The 14,017-nt window shown below is 55.9% G+C and overlaps 1 protein-coding gene across 4 annotated transcripts in view; it reads left to right on the top strand.

The window, feature by feature from the left end:
• The window catches only part of WWP2 (WW domain containing E3 ubiquitin protein ligase 2), a 36,104-nt gene that overhangs the window by 10,731 nt on the left and 11,356 nt on the right, over positions 1 to 14,017 (top strand). For 3 of the 4 annotated variants that reach the window (XM_066636890.1, XM_066636894.1, XM_066636892.1), the window contains 7 exons: positions 1,511 to 1,648; positions 2,242 to 2,338; positions 7,596 to 7,711; positions 7,868 to 8,057; positions 10,537 to 10,626; positions 11,498 to 11,672; positions 13,638 to 13,692. In XM_066636890.1, the coding sequence (XP_066492987.1) occupies positions 1,511 to 1,648; positions 2,242 to 2,338; positions 7,596 to 7,711; positions 7,868 to 8,057; positions 10,537 to 10,626; positions 11,498 to 11,672; positions 13,638 to 13,692 (861 nt within the window). The remainder of the gene's footprint in view (positions 1 to 1,510; positions 1,649 to 2,241; positions 2,339 to 7,595; positions 7,712 to 7,867; positions 8,058 to 10,536; positions 10,627 to 11,497; positions 11,673 to 13,637; positions 13,693 to 14,017) is intronic. The other variant, XM_066636891.1, reaches the window with a different exon arrangement.

Raw genomic sequence — 14,017 nt, 5'->3', positions numbered from 1 at the left:
AGGGATATTGCTTCCTGGAAGGGCAGAGGCTAGGGTCTGGGGCCACCTTAAGCTGAGTTCTCTGGCTGCTGCAGGATCAGAAAGCCCCCTCCCCTACTCTGCTGTGCAGAGCATCAGGAGCTGTCTTTTACCATGGGCCACTAGCCTGGAGTCCCTTGTGCAGCTGGTGAAAAGGAGGTCCAAGAACCACCCAGGTGTGAGTGTTGGAGGCTGCAAGTGGCGCCTGGACCTCCCCACTAGCCAAGCCTCAGCTGCTCCCCTGTGCATCCTGGACGCAGGGCAGGAGGGGGAGCTGGTATCCTCCAAGTCAGGTGCTGTGCTTGTAGCTTCTGCCTTGATGACGAGTGCTCATTTCTGGAAGCCAACAGGTGATTCAAGGACGTGTCTGTCTCAGGCCTCCTATGTGTTGCTCACCCCCCTCTATGGATGTTGGGACTGAAAGGGCCACTTAATAAACAGTGGGAAGAATATGGAGCCTGTGTCCTGCCTTTCTGAGTGCACAAAATGCTTCCCAGGGGTATTCTTGACCTTTCTGACTCACAGGATGGTCATGCCATTATTCCCATTTTACAGATGGGGGCTTTGTACAATGAAGGGGTGATTTTTTTACAGAGGGGTCTGAGGAACTGGCTTGCTTTAGGCCTCCTTCTGAGGATTCATGGCAGAAGCAAAATGTAAACCAGGGAAGGCCTGAATTGCTGCTCAGTCTCTGCGCTAGTGCATTGCCCCCACACTGTCGCTTAGAGTTCCGAAGCTGAGTGTCCTGGGAACTGCACTGGGCTGAGTAGGGGTAACATAAGAACAGCCCCACTGGATCAGGCCATAGTCCCATCTAGTCCAGCTTCCTGTATCTCAGCGGCCCACCAAATGCCCCAAGGAGCACACCAGATAACAAGAGACCTCATCCTGGTGCCCTCCCTTGCATCTGGCATCCTGACATAACCCATTTCTAAAATCAGGAGGTTGCACATACACATCATGGCTTGTACCCCGTAATGGATTTTTCCTCCAGGAACTTGTCCAATCCCCTTTTAAAGGCGTCCAGGCCAGTCGCCATCACCGCATCCTGTGGCAAAGAGTTCCACAGACCAACCACATGCTGAGTAAAGAAATATTTTCTTTTGTCTGTTCTAACTCTCCCAACACTCAATTTTAGTGGATGTCCCTTGGTTCTGGTGCTATGTGAGAGTGTAAAGAGCATCCAGCTTATTCCAGCTGATGGGTTCCAGCTGATGGGGGGGGGATGCTTGGGAAGAAGCCCTGCTCCTCGGTTGCAGAGATGATTCCGGGTAGGGGGGTGGGGCACCCTGCCCATTCTCGTGACTCCCTGTAGCAGTGTGTCCCCTGCTGTGCAGCTCAGAAAAATGGTGCTGGGTGGAGCCACAGCTCTGCCATTGGTGGCCAGGTGAAGATGTATAGACCTGGAGTGCTGGGCCCTGAGGGAGGAGGGGTGCAAATGCAGTCATGCTCTCCACAGTAAGTGACTCCTGGTTTTCGTCCTGCTTCACAGTGGAGAACAAGCAGCTAACCTTGGACCTGCAGATGGAGAACAAAGGCAGCCTTGTCTCTGGTGGGGAGGTGACGATTTTCCTGGACGGATCTGGTGTTGACATGGGAAGCAGGCCTAATGGCAGCGTCGTGGCAGAGGGTGAGTGCCACAGGGAGGGGAGATGGCTGGGCCTCGCTGCACGTGGCCCTTGGGTGGAATCATGGACTTGGGAGGCTGGGTCTTCTGCATGAAAGGTGTCAGAGCTCAAGTTGGGAGGGGTGGGTGTGCCAGAAGCCCCCTGCCCCAATTCCTGCTTAGTGTGATCTAGTGTAGTGGGGACAACTTGGTGATGAAGGACAAACATCCTGAAGGTGCTTGGAGATACTCTTGGCTCCAGGACTAAGCTCTGGGATGGGAAGCAGTTCTGGAGACAAAGCTCAGGCCCTCGTCACTCTCTTCTTGTGCAGGTGAGGCCAGGACCCATTTCAGGGAGGGCACTTCTTCTCTCTTCCTGAGTGCTGCTCCTTGGGGACCTTAGGCTGGACTCTGTTGTCCTCCTCATGCTCTCTTCGCATAGCACAAAGGAGGCTACTGCACCTCCCCAGTTACATGTGTGTGGAGGCCTCCAGGCACCTGCTCCCCCATCAGCTTTTGTTCCAGGTGGCTGGACTGCCTGCCAGTGCCTGCCTTTTGGATACTGCTGCAGGCCGCAGTCGCGTCTTGATCTGTGTCTTGTCTCCTTGCCCCTTCAGGGTCACAGGTGGCTGGAAGGGACTCTGGTGTTGCAACTTCCTCCCCAGAAACCAGGCACGAGGCCTCCAGCACAAACTGTTTTGGTGGCAGGTCCAGGTAAGAAGCCGCTGGGAGGTGGGTTGCTAGTCCAAAGGTGTGTTTCATAGAGGCTGTGACAATGGAGTCCAGGACAGGGGAAGGGGAGGAGAAGGGGGACCATAGGGAGCTGTCCAGAGCTGAGCCAAGAGGTGAAGCTGAGAAGAACAGTAAAGAGTTGCTCGTTGGCCAGAGCCAGACGATGGTGGGTGGGTGGGAAACCTTGCAGTGCTATATTCCTCTGTACGAGGTTTGCTGCTCCTGGCTGCAGGTGGTGGGGGTGGTTCGCTGCTTCTGGGAGCCCTGGACAACTGGTCTGCGGGAAGCACCAATACTTCTGGAGCACCTCGATGTTGCAGGCAGGACTTGTGCTCCCTGCCCACAAGCAGAGCCACCTCTTCCCTTCCTGGGCCTGAGGAAGTCTGTTGCATTAACCACCTAGTGGTGTAGTCAACACCTGTCTCTTTCCTATGTGTTGCAGCCATACTGGGGCTGCCTTGCATTAGGGTCCTGGCACAGGGGCAGCAAGAGCTCCTTGACCTTTGACGTTGCAATTGTTATGTCACCCGAGGGATCCGTAGCTGCTTTGGGGTGTGCTCTTTAGTGGAGAAACACCATCTCCCTGCAAGCCACAGCCCTGCCTGAGACCAGTCAGGCTTTCGCAACTCTGCTGTGTGGTTCACATGACCTGTTGTTTGGGTCTGCAATGACCACCTTGGTAAATGTGCCTCCTCAGAGCATGGCAGGCTGCAAGTGCAGGGGTTCTTGGCTCCCCACCCTTGCCCCTCCCCTCTCCCCGACCCAAGGGGCTGCCTAGAGAGATGTGCTAGTGCTTGTGTCTCATTCTGTCCCTACAGCAGAGAGTGGGGTTCCCTGGGGTGAGGAGAGGGAGGCAGAGGGGGCTCTTCTGCCTACCCTGCCCTTCTCTGCTCTTGCCAGCCACCTGCAGCTGTTCACAGCACCACAGGATTCCAAGCGGAGCAGGCACGGAGTTGTGCAGAGCCAGCCAGACTGTAGGTGGTGCCAGGAGGCTGGGGAGGGTCTCCTAGAGATCCTCTTACCTGGGGCAGGTTTGTGGCAGAAGAGACTAAACCAAGTTTCTGTCTCCAGGGCCTTTCTGGTCTTGGAGTGATGGTGGTGGTGGAGACTGGAGTCAAGCCCTGGAACCACCTGGTCTGCACCTCCCACCCCCCTGTGGGGTCGCCTTTCTGCCCCCCCCCCCATTTTAATACTTTCATGGAAAGTGTGTTAATTGTTGCTAGCACAGCCTGTTGGGGAAAAGCAGAGGGGTGTTGCCCCTTGGAACACATTTCATCAGTATCAGGAGGGGTCCTTGCGGGGAAGGGTGCCTGGAGCAAACTTTGGCGTTGGGATGCAACATTCCCCAAGCCAGCGATGCAGCCTTCTGACCTCTGCCTGGAACAGGCCAGAGGGGCTCACAGACAAGGTCTGAGGCAGTGATTTGTGGTCCTCCCTCCCATCAAGATCTCAGTGTGGCAGGTGTAGGGAGGGCTCATTTCATCCTCAGAACTACCCTGTGAGGTCACCTAGCATTCTTCATGGCTGCGCAGGCATTTCTGCCAGGTCCATGCCCAGCCTCTGCATTGATGCAGGCACTTTTCTCGGTGCTTGCATCTGCTGCTCAACAGGTAGGCTGTCCCTGCTCAGGGAGGTTTGGTTTCTGTCTGCCCTGGCTGGTGGAGGTGGCCTTGCATGGGTGTCTTGAAGAGGACTTTCTCAGGAAGCAGAAGAAGGAGAAAGGCATGCGTCCAAAGTGGAAGTGAAGGTCAGGGTCCTGTGCCTTCTAGGATCAAAGCAGGTCAGGCTTGGCCTCCCCTCACTTTCTCACACATTGGATGAATTTCTCAGTTCTGTGCTACTGGTGCAGGGGCTGCCTAAGTGTTTGGTGGCCATTGTTTTGGATGGTCCTGGAAGGGGGTCGCTAGGGCCCCCTCACTGCAGGTGGGAGGCAAGAGACCTGTCCAAGCAGCCCCAGGCGTTCATGAATCCCACTGGCTCTGCTTGCTCCCTGAGCATTCCCCTGCGACAAGAGGGGGAGCCTCCTTGCTGTCTCCCCCCCACCCCCAGTGCATTCCCTACTACTCAGGGTAGCCTTGACCCTTTGCTGCTTCCCAGCTCCCCGGTTCAATGAGGCCTTTCCTCAAGGCCAGTGTGATACTGGTTGGGGACTTAGATGTGGAGGTGGCTTCAAAAAAGAGATGTGGCACATTCCTGGTGAAGGAGCGGTCTATCTACCAGTGGCTGCTAGTTGTGGCGGCTCAGTGGAGCCTCCAAGTTCACAGGCACTCTCCCAGTTGTTGGAGGTTGGGCACAGAAGGTCATTTCCTTTGCTCCCTGCTAGTGGGGCATCTGGTTGGCCACCACAAGAAGGAGTGGTATGCTGGACCTAGAGGGGCCTTCCTCCTGGTCCAGCAGGGAGCCGCTTTGGCTTCTGTTCTGCCCATTTGGAAGACAAAATGATGCAGGGTGCATCAGCAGCAGATTCACATTACAGGATATGGTGATGGCATCTGGTCTAGATGCCTTTAAAAGGCATTAGACAGATTTTTGGAGGAAAATTCCATCACAGGTTACAATCTAAGATGGGTATATGCCATCTTCTGGTTTTAGAGATATCCTTTCTCTGACATGCCGGATGCAACAGGATGCAGGCATCTTGTTGTCTTAGGTGCTCCTTGAGGCATCTGGTGGGCCACTGTGGGATGCAGGAAGCTGGACTAGATGGGCCTTTGGCCTGATCTAGTAGGGCTCTTCTTCCGTTCTTATGTTCTTATTGCTGGGAGGTGGTGGTGGTGAAGAGGTTGGTCGATTCAGGGTGCCCAGACTCACTCTGCCCCTGCCATGGACACAAGCTGCATTGATCCACTTTTCACCTGCTAAAAGGCAAGCAAGAATCCGATCGCCCACCTCCTGACCTTGATCCTGGCTCGGTTTCTTCACACACAGCACTGTGGGACTTCTGGTTTACAGGGACTGTGTGAATGAAGGAGCTGTTTTGTCAACAAGGTCCCTTTACATAAACTAGGAATCCTGCAGCTCCGCTTTGGAAGGCGTGTATGAAATGCATGGCAAGGGACATTGTGCTTGTGGTGCAGGGGCCTTGCCCTGCCTTCTGGGTCGAACCACCTGGATTTTGCCTTCCAACTTCTTCAGCCAGCAGGCACTCAGTGTATTTTAGTATTTATTTTTAAAACATCTATCTCCCACCTTTTTCTTTTGCAGCAAAAGTCCCCAAGAGGCTACCAGCAATATAAAAGGCAATAGAGATCCAAAAAATACTGGATTATAAAATTAAACAGTAGTAGTGGCAAGACCTCAGTAGTAAAGCAGTGGACAGAAAAACCACAGATCATAAGAGTGAGACAGCAGTGGTAAAGCAAGCATTGTGCATCCCACCAGAAAGACAGCCGGGGGGGAGGGGCTCACATAAATGTGGCACTACAGATAAAGCTCTACCGTCTTGTTGCCTCCAACTCAGATCGTGGTGGCACAAGCAGGAGGGTCCCTCAGGTGACCTCTGGGAACATAGTCGCCCCCCTCCTTTCCCTCTGCGCCCCACCCCCAGCAGAGACCCAGACCAGGAACAGAAGCAAACAAAAAAAATCCAGGACAAAGCACACGCTGTCCAACAGTGGCCACGAAGAGCCACAGGAAAAAAGTATGGTACCAAAAGTGCAAAGCTCTCTCCCCCCCAAGGAAAAGGAGAGTTCCTAACCTGGGCTAGGCCTGGGACCAGCTGGCTTTCTGACCCACCCATCCCAGTTGCAGTGGGAGCAGGTTAAATGGACCAGGGGGTGGGGACCTTTTCGACAATCCAAAGCAGGGACTCCCTCTTCAGTGGTGATCCATGGGAAATGCCCTGCCCCCTGAAATTGCTGCACCCCAGGGGCAGGACTCCATGCCATGCCATGCTCATTCTCCCTTTCCCCTCCCAGCAAAAGGCCAAGAATGGAGGGCAGAGGGCACATGCTGTCTGTTCACCCTCATCTCTGGGGCTTGCTCTTCAGGCCCAGGTTTGTAGGCATGCCTTGGGGTGGGGCTGCCCTCCTCCCCTTCTGGCTCATTAAGCAGGGGACATGCCCCATTTCTCCTCCCGGCCCCTCTTGGTCGGTCCTTCCCACCAGCCTGCCTGCTCCTATTTTAAGCGGCACTTCTCCATGGGCTGAGCCATGTGACCGCTTTTGGGTTATTTCCACACAGCTATTAAAAGACGGTGCCAAGTTAGGAGCCCCGCAGGAAGAGAGCCTTGGTGGGACTGCTAATTTGCGCCTGCCCTGAGTGTTGGAAGCAGCTTGTTTGGTTTTCTCAAAACACCCCCAGAGGCTCAGGACTTGTTTATCCCCCCCAGGTGCACTGGGCTGGCCAAGGCTTCGTCGCCGTCCCCCATCGCAGGCCCAGGGATGGCCGCACAGCTTCTGTGCCAAAACTTGCATTCAGTTACACCATGCACATGAAGACTGAGTTGAGCGAATGTTGACATTTTGATTTTCCTGGCAGTCTGAAAACAGAGCGGTGGGCAGTAACCAGCCCCGCCTTAAAGCCTGCTATCCTCACTCCACTCACTGCTGCAAACTGACTGTCCCAGGGATGCAGACCCTTGCCTGACCTCTTCCCTCTCTGGCATGCCCATGCCTCTGGTCTCTCTAGTTGTGGTCACAGACAGAATGGGTGTGTGTGTGTGTGTGTGTGTGTGTGTGTGTGTGTGTGTGTGTGTGTGTGTGGAATATCAGATAGCCAGGTTGCTCGGGGCTGATCAGGGCTGTCAGGTATCAGGAGGTGAAACTCCACAACTGTGGGGCTCTTGGCCCCTCCCTTTTAGCTTCTCATGGGAGCAAAATCAGATTTATGCCAGCTGGACAGGTGTTTGTCCTTTGAGTCAAGCAGAAGGATTGGTGCTACTCTGCTGCAAGATGGGAGGTGAGGGCACAAGAAGTTCTTACTGAATTGTGGACTGTGGGAACTGGAAGGGGCCTTGGAGAACATCGGTCTAGTATTGCCCCTCTGCTCAGTGCTGCAGGCAACTGCTGTGGCAACCCTGCCAGGCAGCCACATAGCCTCATTGTGGGGGGGGGGCAGTTGCCAGAGAGGGTCAGGCACTAACTGGGAGGCCATGTCAAAATCCCCCCTTGGGTACCTTGAAGCCAGTCACATCCCATGGGGTTATCAAGAGGGAGAGAACTCTGCTCATGGCCCTGAGCAACACTGGGTGTCTGTGGGGGTAGAAGTGAATGGCGCCTCTTGCCTATTTCCTCTGCAGGGCCAATCGAGCCGCTGCTGGAGCAGCCAGGCCGAGCATGACAAACGGGGAGCACAGCCCCAGCGCTCAGCACCAGCCCTCGGGGAAGAGCCAGGGCAGCGCCATGAATGGCACAGGTGGGAGTGGCAGGATGGGTAGGGGTACTGGTGCTCCAGTCTTGGCAACAGTGCTTGGGAGGCAGGTGGCGGCTGCTGGGGGCTCCTGGACAGGGGACTGAGGAGGGGAGCGAGCACAGCTCTTTGGCCTGAGCCCCACCCACTCTGTGCTTCCAGTGAATGGAGAATCTGCCAGTGCTGCCCCTGAGGCTGAAGAGGAGCAGGCCATGCTGTCCGCAGCTGTTCCTGGTGTGAGCCCTGATTCTGGCATAGCTCAAGGCCCTGCCGAGGCAGAGGAGCCAGCCTCCAACCGAGGGGGACAGGCTTCTCAACCAGCAGTGCAGGCCCTGGAGGCGCTGCCCCCAGGGTAAGTAGATCAGCAGCCAGAGGGCCTGGAGGTGAGGCTTGTGAGTGCATTCACGGGTCAGAGGCTCTTCTCTTGGCTTTGTTGTAGTCTGTGCCACAAGTGATCTGACTTTCTGGCTGTCTAGAATCCTTTAGTGGCCAGGCTGTTCCAGTCTGTGCCTGGCCTGCCTTACAGGGCTGTTGTGCGGATTGCTGAGATGAGATCTGTGACGCAGTTCATGTGCTGAAGAAAAGATAAGTCACTGAATGCTTCATGAAGTGCTGTCATTCTGAGTAGAAAGTAGACCAATGTTGACCATGAAACAAGGAAGGGAGATATGATGATGAGAGGATGGCCAGCCTGAAAGCAGAGTGTAGGTTACTTGGGACCTGGGGTGGTGGGGAGGGAAACTGGGAGGGCAGAAGGTCCCAGCTTATCCCCTGACCTACAGCTTTTCCACTTAAAAGGATCAGGTGGTAAGTGGGGGGAGAGGTGGGGGTGCTCTGGAGGGCTCCTCTCATGCCTCTTTTTTGGGGAGGGTACAGTTGCCCACAAGCACACCCCCCCCCCCCGTTTCTCTTCCCTCCTCTTCACTCTAGAGCCACTTCTGTAGGGCCTTCCTGCACTGCGCTCCCGGTTTCATCTGGCCGCTCACAAGGCCTCCCACATTACTGATGAAAGGAGCAGTTTGTTTTTCCTTTTGGCAGTTCAAAAGCTCTTGGATCAGGGCCTCACGTGTGTGTTGCTCAAAGGCAGCTGGGGTGAGCTGCGCACTGGTCATTTCTGTGGGGCTCAGTGTGAGCACTCCTGGGCATGTACCTTCACGCCCCTCCCCCACTTCCTGCCTACAGATGGTGGGAGAAGCCCAGGCCTCTTGGACAGCCCTGTTGTCCTTGTCTTGCTCCCAGAACCAACGCCTCCCTGGGCTGTCTGTTCAAAGACATAAGGTCAACGAGCTGAGGGTCAACAAGCTGAGGGGATCCCCTTGACATCATGCAAGGGCCCCAGAAGTGCAGGGTCTTGCTGACCCATCCACAGCACCAACCATCCTCCTTGTGGAAGTGATTCATTGACTGTCCCCCCACTGTGTAGTGGGGGAGGGGGAGAAGCTGGCACAAGTCAAGTTTCCCTGGCTTCTCTTCCTCCTCCTACTGCAGAAGGATCTGGGTGCCTTCCACCCCACTGAGGGTGCGCGCGCGCACTGTGCTTTTTCCAACTTTCCTCTTATTTGGCAACCCAGGAGTGTTTTGTTTGGCTTTGTCCAGTGCATGCCTCAAGCCACCCCATTTGCATAGGCACAAACAGAGGTAGGCCGGGGGGGGGGCAGGGACCATGCAGGGCTGTGGGGCTGCTGGCTCGCCTCACATTGCTCTCCCAAACATCTGTGCTCCATGTGGCAAGCACAAAGGTCTTATGCATGCAGGGGCTCTGGGAAGTGGGGCTAAGCCGTTCCAGATGGAGGCTTGGGTTCCTGGGAGCTGCGCGAGGGCTGTGAGCCAGGGCTAAGAGGGGCTGCTGGGAGAGGCTGGGATTTGGGGGGAGCATCCTGTTGTCCTCCCCCGCGCGCACACACACACACACCCCTCTCTGGGCTGATGCTTCAGCAGACTCTACCACTACCTCCACCACCACTGCCGCCTCCTCCTCCCACATCTGGTTCCCATCAGCAGTGCTCCTGGTTGGGGACAGCGGTCCTCATTAACACGGTGTGCACACCAGTTCGCGCCTCGTCTCGCACACACAAAGAGGCACTTTATGCTCCCTGGCAGCAAGCGCGGGCTGTGGCTCCTTATGTAAGGCAGGGCGTCTTGCTTGGCCAGCGAGGCTGCCTCAGTGCTGCTGCTCAGCTACCAGCAGCAGGCCAGGCGGCTGCCTTCCCAGGGCAGGTCCTGGCACATAACAGGGAGATGCCTTGCACCCTGGGGTGGACTTCTGCAGAACCTCCTGGAGTTTGGCCAGGGAGGCTTGAGAAGCTTCATTTCGACAGGGTGCTTTTCCAGTGTGGAGTTTGGTCTCATGCGCAGAAATCGGTGTGCGTCTGTTAAAAATTGAGCAAGTTTCTAGACCTCATACGAGTGGCTTGTTTTGAAAGGTCAGGAGCCAGAGACAGCCCAGCCTTTTAGAAGGTCCAGGGGGGTTTGCTTTTGCCCTTCCTAAGGCTGCTTGAGGAAGAGGGAGGCAGCGCTTGCCAATTCACTTGGGCTGGGCCTTCTGTGATGGGCACCCTTGGGCTCATGTAGGGAAGAGGCAGCCGAGATTCAGGCACATGGGACCCAAATCCCTGCCCATCTGGGAAGCTCCATAGGGCCATGTGGAGTCAGGCACTGTGCCTCCCTCACAGGGCTGCTGGGATAAACAAACAAGAGAAAAGGGGCAAATGTTCTTTGGATGCTGAAATGTGCTAGAAGTGAGAGAGAGTCTCTCCCTGTCCTTGTACCACCAACATGCACACTCCTGATCTCTCAATCTCTCTCTGTGTGTGTACATCTGTCTCCTCCAGGTGGGAGCAACGGGAGCTGTCCAATGGGAGGGTGTATTACGTGGACCACAACACTAAGACCACCACCTGGGATAGACCTCTTCCACCAGGGTAGGTGCTCCAAGACCCACTTCTGGTGTTCTGCTGAAGTAAATACAGGGCTCCATACACATGTATTTGAGAACCACGGTTTTAACTAACTGTGGGTTCCATGTTCTCCAGTCGAGTCCTGGAGCCTTTATGAGGCCTGCAGAGTCTGCGTGTGGCCTCTACAAGCCAGTCCAGTGGCTCTGGACACAACTGGAACAAGGTTCTGGTTGTGTCTGAAGTCCCTATTGAACTGCAACCTGCGGATATAATTATTTGTAGGCTTCGTTATCTGCAGGGAGGTTTGGGAACAAATCTCCCACAGATACTATGGACCAACTGCAATATGCGGAAGCCCCTTCCCCTTAGGCTCTCAGTCTACAAGACAAGATGGGAGGGACAACAGGAGAGCCTGCAGGGGATGGGAGAGGTTAAGGGTTGAGTTGATGGTGAGGGTTGATGGCATGTGGCTCCCCCCCAGCTGAGTCTTTTCTTTAGTTAAGATAACATTGAAGCAGGGGACTGTAACTCTGCCCTTTGCTGTGGACTGATCCATGGGGATCTTCTGGTACCTAGGAGGCCACTGGCTTGGCAGGTCAGCATTCAGCTGCGCAGGGGGGCGGGGAGGAGGCTCTGTGATGGCCAGTGTGAGACCAAGCCCTGCTCTTGCTTTCAGCCTGTGGGTCGGGAGGGATTGCCTCTTTGGGTACTATAGCAAGCAGTGGAGGGGATGAGGCCAAGATACCTGTGGGGTTGGGTGGGGGTCTCGCCTTCTGGCTTCAGAGACCATCCCTGGCCCATATAGGAATGCTCCAGGAGGTTGCAGTGGGGGGGGGATTTGGATGTGCAAGAGGGAGAGGCAGCCCCTCTCACCAGGCTTGTCTTGTCCATGCAGCTGGGAGAAGCGTGTGGACCCACGTGGCAGGTACTACTATGTGGACCACAACACGCGCACCACCACCTGGCAGCGCCCCACAGCTGAATATGTGCGCAGCTACGAGCAGTGGCAAAGCCAGCGCAGTCAGCTGCAGGGTGCCATGCAGCAGTTCAGCCAGAGATTCCTCTATCAGGTGAGGGGGGCTTCCCATAGGTGACAGCAGGGGCCACCCGCTCCTTCTCTGGGCTGCTTGCAAGTGCTGAGGACCTGGGTGACCCTGGAAGGAGCCGGGCCTGCACTCCTCTAGCCTTTTACTGTGGGGTCCTGCTTGGAGAGTCTCCTAGTTGCTGCTCTTGACAGATAGAGGCAGTGAGGGGACTTCTCTGTCCTGGCTCCTGAACCTCCCAGGTGTGTTCTGAAACCTCCAGAGCCTGTCCCTGTCAGCTGGTGACTGTGGCAACCCCAGAGATCGAGTCCCGAGCAGTGCCCCCATGACTGAGGCTTGGGGCGGCTGTGGGGGTGGCAAGAGGGACTCTGCCAGAAGGTGCTGGTCGGCCATCTTGTTTCCTACCTGGAACGCCAAAGAGGTGGGAAGACTTGGCACTTACTCCTGCTCTTTGTGTGGAAGGACCCATGATCAGTCCCTGGCAGCATCCCCAAGCCAGGCTGGCAAAGACCCCCTCCCCGGCAGTCCGTGCAGACAGTGCTCAGGCAAATGGGCCAAGGGCCAGACCCATTTGGAGGTGGCTGCACTATGGTGGTTGGTGGGGCCTGGCTACAAATGCATCTGTTTCTGAGTTGGCTTGAAGTGTCCACTCCAGTCTACTGCCAGTGGCCCTGTCCACTCCTCTCAGGCTTTTTTGGGCTAGATGGGGAGGGGAACTGGCTGCCCAAGGCCTCTTTCACCTTGTTGGGCCTACTAATCCAGCCAAATCAGCTCTCTGTGCTGTGCTTAAGAGGGACGCCATGAGAGCCTGTCAGCCTGTCCTGGGGATGGCTTTGGCTGTGTTTTGTGTCCCTCTCCTCCTGGGACCCTGAAAGATCTCCCACTACTGGGGCTCCCAGACAGCCTCACACACAACCAGCAGGAGACGCAAGGCCTTGGTGGTTCCATGCCTGTCAACATAGTGGCCAGTTCTGTGGCTGCTGATACATGGTGGCTTTGGTCATGACCCTCCCTTCAAGCTGTTTAAGTGAGGCTGGTGAACAACCCTCAGCTTCCACCACTATCCACCCCATGCAGGTCTTCCGCATTCGCTGCGTTCTCTGTGTGGAGAGACACTTATGCTACAGCAGCATCATTTATGTCACAAAACTGGTGGCCAAAGTGGTCTCATGATGGACTCAAAGGTGGCCATGACCAAGAGCTGAGGAACCTTTCCATGGAAGGCCACATCTGCTTTTGAAGGGGGTTGGGAGGTGAACCTGAGATGGCAACATGTTAAAAAAACTCAAAGCTGTGGAGTCTGCGAAGTGCTCAACAGGCACATGTTCTGCCTTTGGGATCCTGAGCTGCTCCGTCTGGCCTGCCCTCTCCAGGGACCTGCTAGGGAGCTAATGTAAACAGCCAGGCTGCTGTGAGGAGCTGCATCCCCCTCCCCAGCCGGCCTGCCAGAGCCAAGTGTGTCCCCCGGCCCAGCCTGGCCCAAGCTGCTTGGAGTCGCATAAAGGTGCTTTGTGCGGGGCCTGGACCTGTGGGGGGCTGGTGGGGTGGGGGGAGCGCCTGTCTGTGGAGCATGAATGTACCCTCAGTCTGCAAGTCGCTTGCTGAGCTTCGCAGCCCACTGTGAAGGGGGAGGAGGAGGCCTGCCTGAGCCAGGAAGCGCTGGGCGTGGACAGGGCTTGTGGGAATGATTTCATTGGAAAGGCCTGCGATATTTTTTCCCCTCTGGTGTGTGGTTCTTGGAGGAGGCTGGAGGTGGGACAGTGGCAGGCGCTCAGTCTCCTCAGCCAGCCAGCACAGGAGCAGCAGCAGCAGCCTGTCCTCCCTGGGCCCTGCCCCGAGCAGGGTGCAGTCAGGCCAGAGATTTGCTCTCCCCTCAGGCAGTTGGGATGCTGTCGGCCAACTCAGGGAGGGGGCAGGAAGATGGGCCCCTGCTCTGCCTCCCCATACCCTCCTTTCTAACGGGGTGCTGTGTCTGCCTTTGACCCCCTCTAGTCATCGGGCACCGCAGCTGACAATGACCCTCTTGGCCCTCTTCCTCCAGGCTGGGGTAAGTACCCTTTCTCTTTGGGGGACTTGGGATGACCAGCCCCAATTCCAGCTGTTTCCACTGGGTCTGCCTTTGGGGCTGCTTCTTCCACTGCAGGCAGGTGCACAGTGGCGAGTCTGTTTCCTGAGCCAACAGGAGAGCTTGCCTAAGCTCCAAGTCCTGAATTTGCTGCAGAGGTTTCCGCCCCTCACTGTCCTCTGCAATTCTCTGGGGTGCCAGACTTTCCAGCACCCTCATCCCTTTTTCAGTTAGCTACATGTGTGGGGGGGAGGGGGCTAACAGGAGCTCTTTGCAAGGTCTTGGCACTCCTGCTGTCTCTCATTTG

This window comes from Tiliqua scincoides, chromosome 9, assembly GCF_035046505.1.
Source record: "Tiliqua scincoides isolate rTilSci1 chromosome 9, rTilSci1.hap2, whole genome shotgun sequence".
In the NCBI taxonomy this organism is placed as follows: Eukaryota; Metazoa; Chordata; class Lepidosauria; order Squamata; family Scincidae; genus Tiliqua; species Tiliqua scincoides.
Note: the sequence above shows the minus strand (reverse complement) of the source record. Positions and strands in the feature narration are given on the sequence as shown.